A 19,904-nucleotide genomic window follows, 5' to 3' on the forward strand; every position below is an offset into this window, starting at 1 on the left:
GCAGATAAAATCACCAAAAACGCTGTAATAATATGAAATGTTACGATTGTATGATTGGATGTTACCACGGAGGCTGGCTTGTAAACAATGCCACCGGCGGAACATGTGAGGCTGGCTCAGGCCGCACATTAGACGTGTCTCAGATGAACAGTGTTGAGCGGGTTTTTTAGCGGTATGCGAGGCAAAATCTTAGCGATAAAATGTATCGGTATGCGGATTTAACATTATGTAACGCCAACGGTATGTGGGGGTCCACTGTACTCCACAGTAATACTACATACAGTTTCTCTAATGTTGAACTATAAAAAAGTAATTCTTTCTGTCACCACTATATGCCACCCGGCTACCACACCTCACATTTATGTTAATTTGTTCTACTATTATTGTATGTATTCTGTTTATCCTAGGTAGTAGGTTGGTAGACAGCAACCGCCCAGGGAGGTACTACCGTCCTGCCAAGTGATTGTAAAACGAAAGCCTGTAATTGTTTTACATGATGGTAGGATTGCTGGTGTCTTTTTTCTGTCTCATAAACATACAAGATTTCAGGTACGTCTTGCTACTTCTACTTACACTTAGGTCACACTACACATACATGTACAAGCATATATATACACACCCCTCTGGGTTTTCTGCTATTTTCTTTCTAGTTCTTCTTCTTGTTTATTTCCTCTTATCTCCATGGGGAAGTAGAACAGAATTCTTCCTCCGTAAGCCATGCGTATTGTAAGAAGCGACTGAAATGCTGGGAGCAAGGGGCTAGTAAAGAGAAACTTTTGTTTTTCTTTTTGGGCCACCCTGCCTCGGTGGGATACGGTCGGTTTGTTGAAAGAAGAAGATTTTGTTTATATGATATGTAGCATGTTCTTTATATAATTTTGAAAAAGTCCTATGTGGATTAATGAAAATGTCTATAGTAATGTAATATACAACATTTAAAGTGCTCCAGAGCAATTATTATTATTGTTATTATTGTCTTCAACATTAGTGATGCATTCTTAGCTACTTCCTCTCCTGGCATTGCTACTCTTATTTTATAACAATGTCAAATAGTGATTTGAATGTATCTGCATGCCAGCACAGTGTACAGTGGACCCCCACATACCGTTGGCATCACATAACGTTAAATCTGCATACCGATACATTTTATCGCTAAGATTTTGCCTCACATACAGCTAAAAAACTCGCTCAACGCTATTCGTCCGAGACACGTCTAATGTGCGGCCTGAGCCAGCCTCACATGTTCCGCGGGTGGCATTGTTTACCAGCCAGCCTCCGCGGTAACATCCAAGCATACAATCGGAACATTTCGTATTATTACAGCGTTTTTGTTGATTTTATCTGCAAAATAAGTGACCATGGGCCCCAAGAAAGCTTCTAGTGCCAACCCTACAGGAATAAGGGTGAGAATTACTATAGAGATGAAGAAAGAGATCATTGCTAAGTATGAAAGTGGAGTACATGTCTCCAAGCAGGCCAGGTTGTATAGTAAACCCCAATCAACCATCACTACTATTGTGGCCAAGAAAACGGCAATCAAGGAAGCTGTTCTTGCCAAAGGTTCAAATGTGTTTTCGAAACAGAGATCGCAAGTGATAGAAGATGTTGAGAGACTCTTATTGGTGTGGATAAACGAAAAACAGATAGCAGGAGATAGCATCTCTCAAGCAATCATAAGTGAAAAGGCTAGGAAGTTGCATCAGGATTTAATTAAAAAAAATGCCTGCAACTAGTGATGATATGAGTGAATTTAAGGCCAGCAAAGGTTGGTTTGAGAGATTTAAGAAGCGTAGTGGCATACATAGTGTGATAAGGCATGGTGAGGCTGCCAGTTCGGACCACAAAGCAGCTGAAAAATATGTGCAGGAATTCAAGGAGTACATAGACAATGAAGGACTGAAAGCTGAACAAGTGTTTAATTGTGACGAAACAGGCCTGTTTTGGAAGAAAATGCCAAGCAGGACCTACATTATTCAGGAGGAAAAGGCACTCCCAGGACATAAGCCTATGAAAGACAGGCTTACTCTTCTCATGTGTGCCAATGCTAGTGGTGATTGCAAAGTGAAGCCTTTATTAGTGTATCACTCTGAAACTCCCAGAGCGTTCAGGCAAAAGAATATCCTCAAGGCTAATTTGTGTGTGCTGTGGAGGGCAAACAGTAAGGCATGGGTCACTAGGGACTTTTTCTATGACTGGTTACACCAAGCATTTGCCCCCAATGTGAAAAATTACCTAACTGAAAAGAAATTAGACCTTAAGTGCCTCCCTGTGTTAGACAATGCCCCTGGTCATCCTAGACTTGGCAGAGCGACTTTGTGGGGACATGAGCTTCATTAAGGTCAAGTTTTTGCCTCCTAATACCACTCCTCTCCTGCAGCCCATGGACCAGCAGGTTATTGCAAACTTCAAAAAACTGTACACAAAAGCTCTGTTTGAAAGGTGCTTTGTAGTGACCTCAGAAACTCAATTGACTCTAAGAGAGTTTTGGAGAGAGCACTTTAATATCCTCAATTGTGTAAACCTTATAGGTAAGGCTTGGGAGAGAGTGACTAAGAGGACCTTGAACTCTGCTTGGAAGAAACTGTGGCCAGAATGTGTAGACCAAAGGGATTTTGAAGGGTTTGAGGCTAACCCTGGGAATCCTATGCCAGTTGAGGAATCCATTGTGGCATTGGGAAAGTCCTTGGGGTTGGAGGTTAGTGGGGAGGATGTGGAAGAGTTGGTGGAGGAGGACAATGAAGAACTAACCACTGATGAGCTGCTAGATCATCTTCATCAGCATGAGGCCACACCTGAGGAAACTGCTTCGGAGGAGGGGAGAGAGAAATTGAAGAAGTTGCCTACTTCAAAGATTAAGGAAATCTGTGCAATGTGGCTTAAAGTGCAAACCTTCATGGATGAAAATCACCCTCAGATAGCTGTTGCAAGCCGTGCTGGTGACTATTACACTGACAATGTTGTGAACCACTTTAGGAAAGTCATAAAGGAACGAGAGGTACAGACCTCTATGGACAGATATGTTGTGCGACAGAAGTCCAGTGACTCTGAAGTTGGTCCTAGCGGCATTAAAAGAAGAAGGGAAGTAACCCCGGAAAAGGACTTGACACCTCAAGTCTTAACCCTTTGAGGGTCGACAGGCCCTCTCCGAAACTCGTTCTCAGGGTCGGCCAAATTTAAAAAAAAAAAAAATTATTTTCTCTTATGAAAAGATAGAGAATCTTTTCCCGATCATAAAGACACCAAAAGTTTGAAATTTGATAGAAAACTTACAAAATTATGCTCTCGCAAAGTTAGCGGTCTCGGCGATGTTTACGCATCGGCGATTTTGCCCACTTTGAGCCCCATTTTCGGCCAATTTCGCTGTACTAGTCGACAAAAAACATGAATATTTCGCTAGAACTCCATTTTTTCTATCGAATGGGTGCAAGAAACCACCCATTTATGAAATTCAACTATCCAGTACAGTGGTCAGAATTTAGCAATTTTGCCAATTTCACACAAATTTCAAAAGATGCCAATTTCCGAATAGGGTCCAGAATAAACAAGAAAGACATTCCTGGCACTAAAATGACATTTCCTCTAGTCATTAGTCACGTCTCAAGGCCCCTCTTATATTCTTTTGCTTTCCATTTTGAATTTTTATTCTCACAAAAAATATAAGATTTACTGTTATGCAGACTACTGCATTAGTGTAAAAAATGGTATAAATATTATTGGTGCACTTGTGAAAGAATATTAGACTCACCAGTTGACGTGTATTGCACGCTTGGCACGATTTGTTTACTTTTGAAGTTTGGTAAAAATCGAACATTTCTGCTACTTTGAGCTCAATTTCAAGGCACCTTTCTTTGTAAAACCAGCCAAAATCATCTCAATTTCTGTAATATGTCTTCCATTCTATAAAATGAGACCAAGAAAACTAGAATACAACAATAAATACCATACGAAAATACACTGCAAAGTCGCTGATTTATTCCAAAAAAATGGTCAAAGTTTTTTTTTTCTCATTATGCACTGTGTGCTGCAGGATTTTTTTTAGACTGTGCACACTGACCACATAGACCCATTCTTTCATATGAAGGCCTACCAGCTTTCTCCCACTAGATTTGAGGCCGCTAGAATTTATGCGTACTAGTACGTCAAAAACCCCTACGCGTAAAACGTACTAGTACGACGAAAACCCTCAAAGGGTTAATGGAAGGGGATTCCCCTTCTAAACACTAAGACTCTCTCCTCCTCCCATCCCATCGATCATCACCAGATCTTCAATAAAGGTAAGTGTCATGTAACTGTGCATGTCTTCTTCAGTTTGTGTGTATTAAAATTAATATTTCATGTGGTAAAAAATTTTTTTTTCATACTTTTGGGTGTCAGGAACGGATTAATTTGATTTCCATTATTTCTTATGGGGAAAATTCATTCGCATAACGATAATTTCGCATAACACTGAGCTCTCAGGAACGGATTAATATTGTTATGCGGGAGTCCACTGTATAAGTTTATTTAAGTACAATTATCAGTAGTATCTCAGTATTATCGCAGCCACAGACATACCTTGTTCATTGAGTTTAATAATTTTTAACTTTGCACTTTAACGCATCAGCCATTTCCCATGGAGGCAGGGTGACCCCAAAAAAAAGAAAAAACTTTCATCAGGGGACACTATTTTTAAAGCAGGGGACAAGCCGTTACTGTCAAATTACCGCCCAATAAGCCTAACCTCATTTGTAGGCAAATTACCAGAGTCTATTATAGCTAATAATATAAGAAGCCAGCGCGATAAGCACAGCTTGATTAATGATGCTCAGCATGGATTCACGAGGAGTTGTTCCTAACTAATTTATTAACCTTCTTCAGTAAAGCTTTTGAGGCCGTTGATCATGATAAAGAATTCGATATTGTTTATTTAGATTTTAGTAAGGCTTTTGATAGAGTACCGCACCAGAGACTGCTAAAGAAAGTGGCAGCTCATGGCATTGTTGTCATGGATTGAATCATGGCTCACCAATAGGTAGCAGAGAGTATGCTTAACCCTTTCAGGGTCCATCCCGTAGATCTACGACTTTACGTTCAGGGTCCAAACCGTAGATCTACGCCAAAATTCTAGCGGCGTCAAATTTAGTGCGAGAAGGCTGGTAGGCCTACATCTGAGAGAATGGGTCTGGGTGGTCAGTGTGCACACCATAGAAAAATCTATACGCCCGCATGGCATTGTGGGAACGCCGGCAAAGTAGCTTTGTTCATAGTGCCTGGGGGCAAGGAAGCTCTCACTCCCCACTCACTCTCTGGGCGAATTCTGACTCTCCTCTTCACAACTTACAGTTCTAAGACTGATGGAAGTGGAGATGAAGACGAATTCTATGGTTTTTAACCATATGGTACCATTGTGCCATATGGTACAATGGTACCATATGGTACAATGGTGCCATGTCATACAATGGTATCATATGGTACAATGGTATCGTATGGTAGAGTGGTACCATATGGTACAATGTACCATATGGTACAATGTACCATATGGTACAATGTACCATATAGTACATTGTACCATATAGTACATTGTACCATATAGTACATTGTACCATATGGTACATTATACCATATGGTACAGGGACCCTAATGGAAATAAGTCTGACTTTTCTGGGTTATCCTAGGTTCTCCAAACATATGCTGCTAAGTATGATATTCTATGTAACTTTATTTGTGTATAACTAAATAAACTTACTTACGATGCCACATGCACTTGAGTAAGTTTATTCAGGTGTACAGAAATACAATTACATAGATTATCATACATAGCAGCATACCTATAAAATCCTAGGATAACCCAAAAAAGTCAGGGTGACTTATTTCCGTAGTTATCCCTGTATCTGTACCATATGGTGTCCTGTACTGTATGGTACTCTGTACCATATGGTACCCTGTGCCATATGGTACCCTGTGCCATATGGCACCCTGTACCATATGGTACCCTGCACCATATGGTACCCTGCATCATATGTTATCCTGCACTGCATGGTACCCTATACCATATAGTACAATGTACCATATGGTACCCTGTAACATATGATATCGTGTACCATATGGTCAATAGGTGTTGGTGGCACCAGACACCAGCCAAGACTGAGTGAGTGGTGAGGCAAGCTAGCTACTGACTCTCCAGTTTCCGAGACAAAGTGCTTTGTCATCCACCTCAAGGAACGCCTCAAGTTCCTGTACACTTGTAAATGTATAATAGAACATTACTAACATATAACATTTTTGCATATTTTTGTTGTAAACAACTATTGTAAAGAAAATAATGAAAATATTAGTGTTTATTGTGTTGAATACAACAGTACCATATGGTACAATGAACCATATGGTATCATTGTACTGTATGGTACAATGTACCATATGTTACAATTGCATCATATGGTATCATTACACCATATGGTACCATAAGGTACCATTGCACCATATAGTACCATTGTATCATATGGTACCATTGTACCAAATGGTGCCATTGTACCATATGGTACCATTGTATCATATGGTACCATTGTATCATATGGTACCATTGTATCATATGGTACCATTATATCATGTGCCATTGTACCATATTATACCATATGGTACCATTGTATCATATGGTGCCATTGTACCATATGGTACAATTGCAATATGGTATTGTACTGTATGGTACAATGTACCATATGGTACCATTACATCATATTGCATTGTACCATATGGTACAATTGCAATATGGTATTATTGTACTGTATGGTACAATGTACCATATGGTACCATTGCATCATATGGTACCATATGGTACCATTACACCATATGGTACCATAAGGTACCATTGCACCATATGGTACCATTGTATCATATGGTACCATTGTGTCATGTGGGTTCGATAACATGGATGGGGTAAAAATACTCACGTAGGCTGGTAGTACATATAATATATAACGGGAAGTATGGGAAGCACCATCGGCCGACCTGCCTCTCTCTGCTCCTTATCTTAGACTGACCCACCAGTGCCTACAGGGTGAGCGGTGTTTGAAATCATGCTATGGTCAGCAGCAACATGAATAACAGTCAGTGATTCACACAGACAGTTGGTAGTGAGTCATCTACTGGTACACTGGTTACTGGTAACTGGTTACTAGGAACTGGTACTACTACTGAGAGCTCGGCGACGCTCACGTATGTCGTCCCGACATACAGCTAATACAAACTAGAGACGGCAGATGTACGGCTTGGGTTGATTCTATGCAATGTTAAAGTACACAACAATTGAACATTATAACATAAGGAGAATATTGGAATGGAAGCTTATGTAATTGACTATAATGAAACTTACTGTGATGAAACTGTAATGCATTACAAGGTATGATATAGCACAACTCATCGAATGAGACAACATTGGAATTATACAATAGAAGTGATAAAAAAAAATTTTTATCGATCGATCTGTATTCATGTGATCTACGGATTCTGAGGAAGGAATATATACAAAGAAAGAAGTGTTTAACAGAAAGGCAGATTCGGTGCACTCAAATCTAGACTGTTAAATCTCAGAATTCGGAGAGAACGTGAACACAAAAAAAAAAAATTCTTGAATACTGATAAGTTGATACTGTAATATTATATTCATCTAAACAGGTTATTTACATTTAACCCCAACTCTGCTAGGGTGAGATTGACATATGCAGAATGGGTGTCATCTCTGGGAGGATCAAACTCTGTTGCACTGGCTAACTCATGCCGTATTTGAGGCAAATCTGAATTGGTAGTTACAAATGATACTTGAGGGTTTCTCAATACCTGTCGTGTACGTAGGGAATAACGACATTCAGGTTGATCGTCTGACTGAGTATCAGAGGTAGAGAGTACAGGATCAGGAGGATTGTCAGAGTCTGTCACATTAGTCTGGGTTGGAACATCATTATCATCACATACTAACTTCATATGATCTAAATGCGATTCTTTATACTGACCAGTACTAATTTCTCTAACCTTATACTTATTATCAGTGATATGTTCAACTACTCGATAAGGACCAACAAACTTTTGATCAAGCTTTGGCATTGCAGACGTTTTATTAAAGCTAGTCAGCATAACTCTCGAACCTACTTTGATTTTGGATGGCTTTGCTCGAGTGTTAGCGACTCTTGTAAATTCTGCTGTTGATTTATGAAGGTTTCACGGATTCTTCTAAAAACACTTTGAGCTAAGCTGGTACGAGTTGCTATGAAATCATCAGGGTTGTAATTTGGTTTCGGGTTAGAATATAACAACTCATAAGGCAAGCGTTTATCTACACCGTACAATGCATAATGTGGAGTGTCACCTATAGAAACATTGTAAGCAGAATTTATAGCACACTGCACATCAGGTATAACTTCATCCCAAGTTTCACTGTTGGGATTGATAGTGGCTCTCAAGACATCAAGTACTTTCTTATTGGTTCATTCCGCTAACCCATTGCTGGCAGGATGATGAGGAACAATGGTGGATTTAGAGATATTGTACAAGGTACACAAATTTTCAAGAATCTCATTACAGAATTCGCCACCATTATCTGTTACTAGGGACTTAGGGGTGGTATGCCTGCAGATAATGCATTCTTTAAACACTTTAGCTACTGTCTCTGCAGTCTTATCTGCAATAGGAACTAACTCACACTATCTGGTGAAATGGTCTACCATAACACACAGATGTTTGTTGCCCTGGAGGGAACATTGGAAATTAGTTAACAAATATAGCGCAACTCTTTCCCACGGTTTGCTAGTAGTTGGATACACTTGGATTGGATTAGGACCAATAGTATTACCTTTATGTTGCATGCAGACACTACATTTCTTAACATACTCAGAAATATCAGTTGCCATACGAGGCCAAAAATATTTTAATCTGGCTTGTTTTACTGAACGATCCATACCAGGGTGCGCAACACCTGGTACATCGTGAACTAGTTGTAAGGCTACATTCACTAGTGACTGTGGAATTACTAACTGGTATACTCTTCTGCTAGGAGTACCCAACTCGGATGTTCGATACAGTAATTCTTGGTTCATGACAAAGTCACTGATGGGTGCTGGTGGCTTCACAGTCAGAATAAGATCTTCCTGGAGCAGGAATCGAATCACACCAGACCACATGGGATCTGCTCGTTGAGCATTCTTTACATCCTCGGCAGTAAATGGAGGGTCTGCAGTTACTATACTAACATGTCGCGATAAGGCATCTGCGACTACATTTGACTTGCCAGGTAAGTGTTCAAAGGTGCCACTGTACCATAAGGTACCATTGTATCATGTGCCATTGTACCATATGGTACCATTGTATCATATGGTGTCAGTGTACCATATGGTACAATTGCACCCTATGGCACCATTGTACCATATGGTACTATATGGTATCGTTGTACACAACACAATAACCGCACTAATATTTTCATCGTTTTGTTTACAATAAACTTGTAAACAAGTTTTGTAAGCAATATAATGATAAACAAATTAGTGCAGTTATTGCATGGAATACAATGAGTGTACACTTATACAATATACATTATACTGGTCTCACAGGCCATAAATGTTATTAGAAAAAGAAAAAAATTAGAAAAGAAAAGAAAAAAGTATAAAAAACGTAAAATAAAAAAATGGGATTTTGCGGAAGTCACTTATGTTGCCGCCACCCTGTCATTTTGGGTCAACTTCCCGCCGCTGTATCTTGGTAAGTACTGATCAGAAATTTTTTTTTTGTCTTATTACCTTCACAAAAATATACTCTTTAATTCTGTAAGAAATTTTTTTTTTTTTTCAAAATTTCTTGGACACTGGAGCACCACTTCAGATTTTGGCCTTCGACCCAGAAGGGGTTAAATGGGGTTAAATCCGAATGGAGATCCATAACAAGTGGCGTTCCACAGGGATCAGTCTTGGGCCCATTGTTGTTTATAATATACTATATCAATGACCTTGATGAGGGAATTACTAGTGATATGAGCAAATTCGCCGATGACACAAAGATAGGTAGGATAATTGATTCAAACTTAGATGTCACGGAACTTCAGGAGGATTTAGACAAACTCAATTCCTGGTCAGAAAAGTGGCAGATGCAGTTCAATGTAGATAAATGCAAGGTTCTGAAGCTTGGGAGTGTCCATAACCCTAGTTCTTATCAGTTAAATAACGTAGAATTTAACCATACAGATTGCGAAAAGGATTTGGGGGTTATGGTAAGCATGAACCTTAAACCAAGACAGCAGTGCCTAAGCGTACGTAACAAAGCAAACAAATTACTGGGATTTATATCTAGAAGTGTAAGCAGGAGGAAGTCTAGCAGTTATTTTACAGCTTTATACACCATTAGTAAGGCCTCACCTAGATTACGCAGCTCAGTTCTGGTCTCCATATTACAGAATGGATATAAATTCGCTAGAAAATATCCAGTGTAGAATGACCAAATTAATACACAGCATTAGAAATCTTCCGTAAGAAGAACGATTGAAGACTCTTAAACTACATTCACTTGTAAGACGAAGAATGAGGGGAGACATGATCGAAGTGTATAAGTGGAAGATGGGTATTAACAAAGGGGATATAAATAAGGTTTTGAGGATATCACTTCAAGAAAGAACCCGCAATAATGGATTCAAATTAGGCAAGTTTAGATTTCGAAAGGATATAGGAAAGTATTGGTTTGGAAATAGGGTAATTGATGAGTGGAACAGTCTGCCTTGTAGGGTTATTGAAGCTAAAACGTTGGGTAGTTTCAAATTTAGGTTAGATAAATACATGAGTGAGAGGGGTTGGATAAATACATGAGTGAGACTTGCATATTTCTTGGGTAGCATTGAAAATTGGGTTGGGCAAATATTTTGTTAGTGGGAAGTATGTATTGTAAAGGAACTGCCTGGTATGGGCCAACAGGCCTGCTGCAGTGTTCCTCCTTTCTTATGTTCTTATCATTCAACACTTTCACCATCACTCATACATAATCACTGTCTTTGCACAGGCGCTCAGATACGACAGTTTAGATGTCCATCCATACTTACCTGGAGTTTACCTGGAGAGAGTTCCGGGGGTCAACGCCCCCGCGGCCCGGTCTGTGACCAGGCCTCCTGGTGGATCAGCGCCTGATCAACCAGGCTGTTGCTGCTGGCTGCACGCAAACCAACGTACGAGCCACAGCCCGGCTGATCCGGAACTGACTTTAGGTGCTTGTCCAGTGCCAGCTTGAAGACTGCCAGGGGTCTGTTGGTAATCCCCCTTATGTGTGCTGGGAGGCAGTTGAACAGTCTCGGGCCCCTGACACTTATTGTATGGTCTCTTAATGTGCTAGTGACACCCCTGCTTTTCATTGGGGGGATGTTGCATCGTCTGCAAAGTCTTTTGCTTTCGTAGTGAGTGATTTTCGTGTGCAAGTTTGGTACTAGTCCCTCTAGGATTTTCCAGGTGTATATAATCATGTATCTCTCCCGCCTGCGTTCCAGGGAATACAGGTTCAGGAACCTCAAGCGCTCCCAGTAATTGAGGTGTTTTATCTCCGTTATGCGCGCCGTGAAGGTTCTCTGTACATTTTCTAGGTCAGCAATTTCACCTGCCTTGAAAGGTGCTGTTAGTGTGCAGCAATATTCCAGCCTAGATAGAACAAGTGACCTGAAGAGTGTCATCATGGGCTTGGCATCCCTCATTTTGAAGGTTCTCATTATCCATCCTGTCATTTTTCTAGCAGATGCGATCGATACAATTTATGGTCCTTGAAGGTGAGATCCTCCGACATGATCACTCCCAGGTCTTTGACGTTGGTGTTTCGCTCTATTTTGTGGCCAGAATTTGTTTTGTACTCTGATGAAGATTTAATTTCCTCGTGTTTACCATATCTGAGTAATTGAAATTTCTCATCGTTGAACTTCATATTGTTTTCTGCAGCCCACTGAAAGATTTGGTTGATGTCCGCCTGGAGCTTTGCAGTGTCTGCAATGGAAGACACTGTCATGCAGATTCGGGTGTCATCTGCAAAGGAAGACACGGTGCTGTGGCTGACATCCTTGTCTATGTCAGATATCTCAAACCCATCCTTTAAAGCGCAGGCACTGTAGTTCCCATTTTCAGGATTCAAGTCTGGCTAACCGGTTTCTCTGAATCCCTTCACAAAATATTACCCTGCTCACACTCCAACAGCTTATCAGGTCCCAAAAACCATTTGTTTCCATTCACTCCAATCTAACACACTCACGCATGCTTGCTGGAAGTCCAAGCCCCTCGCCCACAAAACCTCCTTTACCCCCTCTCTCCAACCTTTTTGAGAACGACCCCTACCCCACCTTCCTTCCCCTACAGATTTACATGCTCTCCAAGTCATTCTATTTTGTTCCATTCTCTCTAAATGACCAAACCACTTATAAATGCATGTAAATTCCAGATAATAAGGTTACGCTAACATATAAGAAGTTAACAGTAAAACTAAGGTACAAAAAAAAATAAAAAGTAAAATACAGGTCTCCCTCAACATTCGCGAGGGTTAGGGGATCAAGAGCCTTGCGAATGTTGAAAAATTGCTTATGTTTGGTGCCCCAATATATTGTAGGGAAATCTAATGCAATACTGCTTCCTTAACCTATTGAACCATGAACAATCATAAATGACATGAAAACATTGTAAAATATGTATTGTATATACATACATAAAACTGGGATGCTTAAATGTGCGTGGATGTAGTGCGGATGACAAGAAACAGATGATTGCTGATGTTATGAATGAAAAGAAGTTGGATGTCCTGGCCCCTAAGTGAAACAAAGCTGAAGGGGGTAGGAGAGTTTCAGTGGGGGAAAATAAATGGGATTAAATCTGGAGTATCTGAGAGAGTTAGAGCAAAGGAAGGGGTAGCAGTAATGTTAAATGATCAGTTATGGAAGGAGAAAAGAGAATATGAATGTGTAAATTCAAGAATTATGTGGATTAAAGTAAAGGTTGGATGCGAGAAGTGGGTCATAATAAGCGTGTATGCACCTGGAGAAGAGAGGAATGCAGAGGAGAGAGAGAGATTTTGGGAGATGTTAAGTGAATGTATAGGAGCCTCTGAACCAAGTGAGAGAGTAATTGTGGTAGGGAACCTGAATGCTAAAGTAGGAGAAACTTTTAGAAAGGGTGTGGTAGGTAAGTTTGGGGTGCCAGGTATAAATGATAATGGGAGCCCTTTGATTGAACTTTGTATAGAAAGGGGTTTAGTTATAGGTAATACATATTTTAAGAAAAAGACGATAAATAAGTATACAAGATATGATGTAGGGCGAAACGACAGTAGTTTGTTGGATTATGTATTGGTAGATAAAAGACTGTTGAGTAGACTTCAGGATGTACATGTTTATAGAGGGGCCACAGATATATCAGATCACTTTCTAGTTGTAGCTACACTGAGAGTAAAATGTAGATGGGATACAAGGAGAATAGAAGCATCAGGGAAGAGAGAGGTGAAGGTTTATAAACTAAAAGAGGAGGCAGTTAGGGTAAGATATAAACAGCTATTGGAGGATAGATGGGCTAATGAGAGCATAGGCAATGGGGTCGAAGAGGTATGGGGTAGGTTTAAAAATGTAGTGTTAGAGTGTTCAGCAGAAGTTTGTGGTTACAGGAAAGTGGGTGCGGGAGGGAAGAGGAGCGATTGGTGGAATGATGATGTAAAGAGAGTAGTAAGGGAGAAAAAGTTAGCATATGAGAAGTTTTTACAAAGTAGAAGTGATGCAAGGAGGGAAGAGTATATGGAGAAAAAGATAGAGGTTAAGAGAGTGGTGAAGCAATGTAAAAAGAGAGCAAATGAGAGAGTGGGTGAGATGTTATCAACAAATTTTGTTGAAAATAAGAAAAAGTTTTGGAGTGAGATTAACAAGTTAAGAAAGCCTAGAGAACAAATGGATTTGTCAGTTAAAAATAGGAGAGGAGAGTTATTAAATGGAGAGTTAGAGGTATTGGGAAGATGGAGGGAATATTTTGAGGAATTGTTAAATGTTGATGAAGATAGGGAAGCTGTGATTTCGTGTATAGGGCAAGGAGGAATAACATCTTGTAGGAGTGAGGAAGAGCCAGTTGTGAGTGTGGGGGAAGTTCGTGAGGCAGTAGGTAAAATGAAAGGGGGTAAGGCAGCCGGGATTGATGGGATAAAGATAGAAATGTTAAAAGCAGGTGGGGATCTAGTTTTGGAGTGGTTGGTGCAATTATTTAATAAATGTATGGAAGAGGGTAAGGTACCTAGGGATTGGCAGAGAGCATGCATAGTTCCTTTGTATAAAGGCAAAGGGGATAAAAGTGAGTGCAAAAATTATAGGGGTATAAGTCTGCTGAGTATACCTGGTAAAGTGTATGGTAGAGTTATTATTGAAAGAATTAAGAGTAAGACGGAGAATAGGATAGCAGATGAACAAGGAGGCTTTAGGAAAGGTAGGGGGTGTGTGGACCAGGTGTTTACAGTGAAACATATAAGTGAACAGTATTTAGATAAGGCTAAAGAGGTCTTTGTGGCATTTATGGATTTGGAAAAGGCGTATGACAGGGTGGATAGGGGGCCAATGTGGCAGATGTTGCAAGTGTATGGTGTAGGAGGGAGGTTACTGAAAGCAGTGAAGAGTTTTTACGAGGATAGTGAGGCTCAAGTTAGAGTATGTAGGAAAGAGGGAAATTATTTCCCAGTAAAAGTAGGCCTTAGACAAGGATGTGTGATGTCACCGTGGTTGTTTAATATATTTATAGATGGGGTTGTAAGAGAAGTAAATGCGAGGGTCTTGACAAGAGGCGTGGAGTTAAAAGATAAAGAATCACACACAAAGTGGGAGTTGTCACAGCTGCTCTTTGCTGATGACACTGTGCTCTTGGGAGATTCTGAAGAGAAGTTGCAGAGATTGGTGGATGAATTTGGTAGGGTGTGCAAAAGAAGAAAATTAAAGGTGAATACAGGAAAGAGTAAGGTTATGAGGATAACAAAAAGATTAGGTGATGAAAGATTGAATATCAGATTGGAGGGAGAGAGTATGGAGGAGGTGAATGTATTCAGATATTTGGGAGTGGACGTGTCAGCGGATGGGTCTATGAAAGATGAGGTGAATCATAGAATTGATGAGGGAAAAAGAGTGAGTGGTGCACTTAGGAGTCTGTGGAGACAAAGAACTTTGTCCTTGGAGGCAAAGAGGGGAATGTATGAGAGTATAGTTTTACCAACGCTCTTATATGGGTGTGAAGCATGGGTGATGAATGTTGCAGCGAGGAGAAGGCTGGAGGCAGTGGAGATGTCATGTCTGAGGGCAATGTGTGGTGTGAATATAATGCAGAGAATTCGTAGTTTGGAAGTTAGGAGGAGGTGCGGGATTACCAAAACTGTTGTCCAGAGGGCTGAGGAAGGGTTGTTGAGGTGGTTCGGACATGTAGAGAGAATGGAGCGAAACAGAATGACTTCAAGAGTGTATCAGTCTGTAGTGGAAGGAAGGCGGGGTAGGGGTCGGCCTAGGAAAGGTTGGAGAGAGGGGGTAAAGGAGGTTTTGTGTGCGAGGGGCTTGGACTTCCAGCAGGTATGCATGAGCGTGTTTGATAGGAGTGAATGGAGACAAATGGTTTTTAATACTTGACGTGCTGTTGGAGTGTGAGCAAAGTAACATTTATGAAGGGGTTCAGGGAAACCGGCAGGCCGGACTTGAGTCCTGGAGATGGGAAGTACAGTGCCTGCACTCTGAAGGAGGGGTGTTAATGTTGCAGTTTAAAAACTGTAGTGTAAAGCACCCTTCTGGCAAGACAGTGATGGAGTGAATGATGGTGAAAGTTTTTCTTTTTCGGGCCACCCTGCCTTGGTGGGAATCGGCCAGTGTGATAATAAAATAAAATAAAAATACATACATGCTCCTCCCACCAATATATTTGTCCAATCTCTTTTTAAAGCTATCCAAGGTCCAATCTAATCTAAAATCTTGGGTAATTTCAAATTTCAAATTTAGTGGTGACGTGTACTTAGTCAGTGGTGACGTGTACTTAGTCAGTGGTGACGTGTACTTAGTCAGTGGTGACGTGTACTTAGTCAGTGGTGACGTGTACTTAGTCAGTGGTGACGTGTACTTAGTTCAGTGGTGACATGCACTTAGCTCAGTGAGGACGTTATTGTACTCTCCTTGGACTGAACCAAGATGCCCTCCATCGAGCAACTTTACTAGCAGTTTAAGGAAGAATTGAGGATAGTGAAGATGGAGACACGGCGATTGACTGAGGAAAACGAGGATTCGTAGTAGTCCCTCCTGTTTTGAGTCCTCAGGTCAAGAAGGGGACCTGGACAGTGGCTGGACAGCATGGAACGAAGTTGACGATGAAGAAGACGAATGGAAAGGCAGAAACGATGAAGAAGAAAGAGACTGCTGTGGAAACTGTTGTGGAAACCTCTAATGCATTCTCCGTGCTACCCAACGAATGTGAGTCAACTACTGGGAACGTCACGACGAACGACACCAAGGAAAGTAAGAATATTGTTGTTGTTGGTGATAGCCAGGTTAGGTACATGGATAGGGCATTCTGCTTGAAGGACAGGAGTAGGAGACAAAGGGTTTGCTTTCCTGGGGCTGGGATGGAGGATATTGTTAGCCGTCTGGATGACATCATGAGAGGTAATGGGAGCAATCCTATTATCTGTCTCAGTGCTGGAGGCAATGATGTTGGCAGACATAGGAGTGAGGACCTGATTAGCAGGTATAGGTCAGCAATAGAGATAATTAGGAGGAAGGGTGGGAACCCTGTCATATGTAGTATTTTGCCAAGGAGAGGAGTTGGAAACAAATGGTTGTCCAGGGCAATTGGTGTCAATTGCTGGCTGGACAAATACTGTAAGGAAAATGCAGTAACATTCATTGACAACTGGGACCTCTTCTATGGCAGAAATGACATGTATGCCAGGGATGGGGTTTACTTATCTAGGTCTGGGGTGGGGGCACTGGCAACTGCAGTGGAGGGAGCTGTTAGGACTTTAAACTAGGAATAGTTAGTGGTATGGGTTTTGGTGGGAAAACAGTGAAGTCCCAGTGTAGTAATATGAGTACTAGGAGAGCTAGTAATAGGCAAAAGAGGTGGATATTGGAAAGCCAGTGGCACTAGGTGACAAGGACAGTAATAGGTTTAGTGGAAAAACAGAAATGAGCAGGAAGGGTAAAGAAAAAGGAGGGTCTTTAAATATACATTATGTTAATTCCCGTAGTGCTAAGAATAAGATGGACAAGTTGAGATTAGTTGCTAGTGCAGGTAACATTGATGTATTTTTCCATAACTGAGACGTGGTTTAATTCAAAAAGTCAAGACATGCCTGCAGAATGTCACATTCCGGGTTTTAAATTGTTCCAAGTAGATAGAAGTATCGGGAAGGGGGGTGGGGTGGCACTGTATGTCCGAGATCGCTTGAACTGTCGCACAAAAATGGGTATTGAGTCTCAAGTAACACATACAGAGTCTGTTTGGATAGAATTTTCAGAGGAGCATGAAAAACTGATTTTAGGTGTGATATACCATCCCCCAAACTTAGATAGGGACCAAGGGAGACTACTATGGATGTAAATAAACAAGCGAGTCAGTTGGGGGGGGGGAGCCATATAACGAGTTTTGGTCATAATTTGAAATGTCAGTATTAGTGAAACACCCTTAAGCAAAACACTGTAAAGCTTGGTCATAATCTGAAATGTCAGTATTAGTGAAACACCCTTAAGCAAAACACTGTAAAGCAAGTCCCTACTGTATATAAAATATGCAATAACTTTAAAACACTTAAAACTTTGGAAAGTTTTCAGACATAATCAGCTCACAGAGGATGTAAGCAAACTGAAGGGGACAGGTGGTGTGCAGATGCCGTAATAGCAAATCAGGAGCCATATAAACAAATTTTTAGATTGGAGGGAGGGGGATAAGGAGGTTTTGTGTGCGAGGGGCTTGGACTTCCAGCAAGTAAGCATGAGTGTGTTAATAGGAGCAAATGGAGACAAATGGTTTTTAGGACTTGACGTGCTGTTGGAGTGTGAGCAAGCTAACATTTATGAAGGGATTCAGGGAAACCAGCAGCCTGGACTGGAGTCCTGGAGGTGGGAAGTACTGTGCCTGTACTCTGAAGAAAGGGTGTTAATGTTGCAGTTTTATAACTGCAGTGTGAGCGTGCCTCTGGCAAAACAGTGATGGAGTAAATGATGAAAGATTTTCTTTTTTGGGGCCACCCTACCTTGGTGGGAAACGGCCAATGTGTTAATAAAAAAAAAACTGAAATGTCCATATTAGTAAATCCCCGTAAAGCGGGGCCTTCCTGTATATTTAAGAAAATAGAAATAATTTAAATTTTTACTTTTTAATTTTATTTTATTTTTAAAATTGCAATTTTTACTGTGATTCATCAAAACTTTTTTATTTAAATTAATTAAACTAATAAAGAAATGGCATCACAACAAACCTGGTGAAATATTTGCGAGAAGTGTGAAGATTGTGCCTGACTAGAGGTACAGAGGCAGCAATATGTTGAGATATAGCTGTCACATATGGGCTTTGGTCACCAGTCTGTTCTACCATCCAGTTCACTTTGGTCATGGAGGCAAGTGCTGGGTCACACAGGCTCTCCACATGAGTCACAAGAAGAGCAATGCACTGAAAAATTTACATAACCAATATATTATATATACTACAACTTATTATTAACACTTATATGCATTTCCATAGTGTTTTTATTAGTATTTATATTTACATTTATACAGCTCTGTGGTGCAGCAGTCAACAGTGATGCCTCATGCCCCAGACTTTGGTTCAACTCCAGCTGTTGGCTTACTTTGGTTTCTTTTATTTAAAAGGAAAATACCAACAGCCATTGCCCAATGGAAAGGAACACCTCTCATTACTACAGTCCAGGGATCAAATCTCCGGAGCAAAAAAAAAAAAAAAAAAAAAAATTGCCATAGTTAAGTGGTGAGAGGTGTAACTCTCATCACTGAGGTCCAGGGAATCCCCTTACTAAAAAGAAAAAAAAATTGTGAAGAACACAGTAATAGCTAGACTGTGGTATTGCTCACTGATATTCACTACATCTTCAGTTCAAACCCTTTACTTAATTTACTGGTTAGCCAGACTTGAGTCCTGGAGGTGAGTAGTAGTAGTTTGGGATATTTCCTGTTTAGAGCAACATCTAAACAGTCATATCTGTGCACCTCTGGTAAGATAGTGATAGTGTGAATGATGGTGAAAATTTTTTTGTTTCTTTTTTGGGTCACCCTGCCTCGGTGGGAGACGGCCGGCATGCTAAAAAAATTAAATTACATTTCCATGGCAGTTCTTTTTATTAGCACTTACATTTACTTCCCCATGGTAGTGCTTTATTAGCACTTACATTTCTAAAATCATCACTTGCAAGTCTGACTTATTAAATTATTTAGTTTTTCCTTTTATCCAATATTGTATATCCCACATCAATACAATAAATCAAATTTAATATGCCTACAACACACAAAGGAATGATAATAAAACTGCAATACAGTGGAATCTCGGCTTACGAATGCCCCACCATGCGAATTTTTCAGGATACAAACAGTCACTCGATCGATTTTTTGCTTCTGGATACGAATGAAATTTCAGGATGTGAACTTCCCCATCAAGGAAGATTCCTTGGTGAGAGGCTTTTGATCAAGGTAACTGGATCTGTCCTCCACTTTCCTAAATTAAAAATAATAATAATAATAATAATAATAATAATTATTATGTGTAAATTCAAGAATTATGTGGATTAAAGTAAAGGTTGGATGCGAGAAGTGGGTCATAATAAGCGTGTATGCACCTGGAGAAGAGAGGAATGCAGAGGAGAGAGAGAGATTTTGGGAGATGTTAAGTGAATGTATAGGAGCCTTTGAACCAAGTGAGAGAGTAATTGTG

The 19,904-nt window shown here is 40.4% G+C and overlaps 1 protein-coding gene across 3 annotated transcripts in view; it reads right to left on the reverse strand.

The window, feature by feature from the left end:
* Nucleotides 1-19,904, reverse strand: part of Vps53 (vacuolar protein sorting 53) — a 236,088-nt gene that overhangs the window by 49,472 nt on the left and 166,712 nt on the right. For all 3 annotated transcript variants that reach the window (XM_070083203.1, XM_070083262.1, XM_070083315.1), the window contains one exon: nt 18,442-18,632. In XM_070083203.1, the coding sequence (XP_069939304.1) occupies nt 18,442-18,632 (191 nt within the window). The remainder of the gene's footprint in view (nt 1-18,441; nt 18,633-19,904) is intronic.

This window comes from Cherax quadricarinatus, chromosome 1 (assembly GCF_038502225.1).
Source record: "Cherax quadricarinatus isolate ZL_2023a chromosome 1, ASM3850222v1, whole genome shotgun sequence".
Classification (NCBI taxonomy): Eukaryota; Metazoa; Arthropoda; class Malacostraca; order Decapoda; family Parastacidae; genus Cherax; species Cherax quadricarinatus.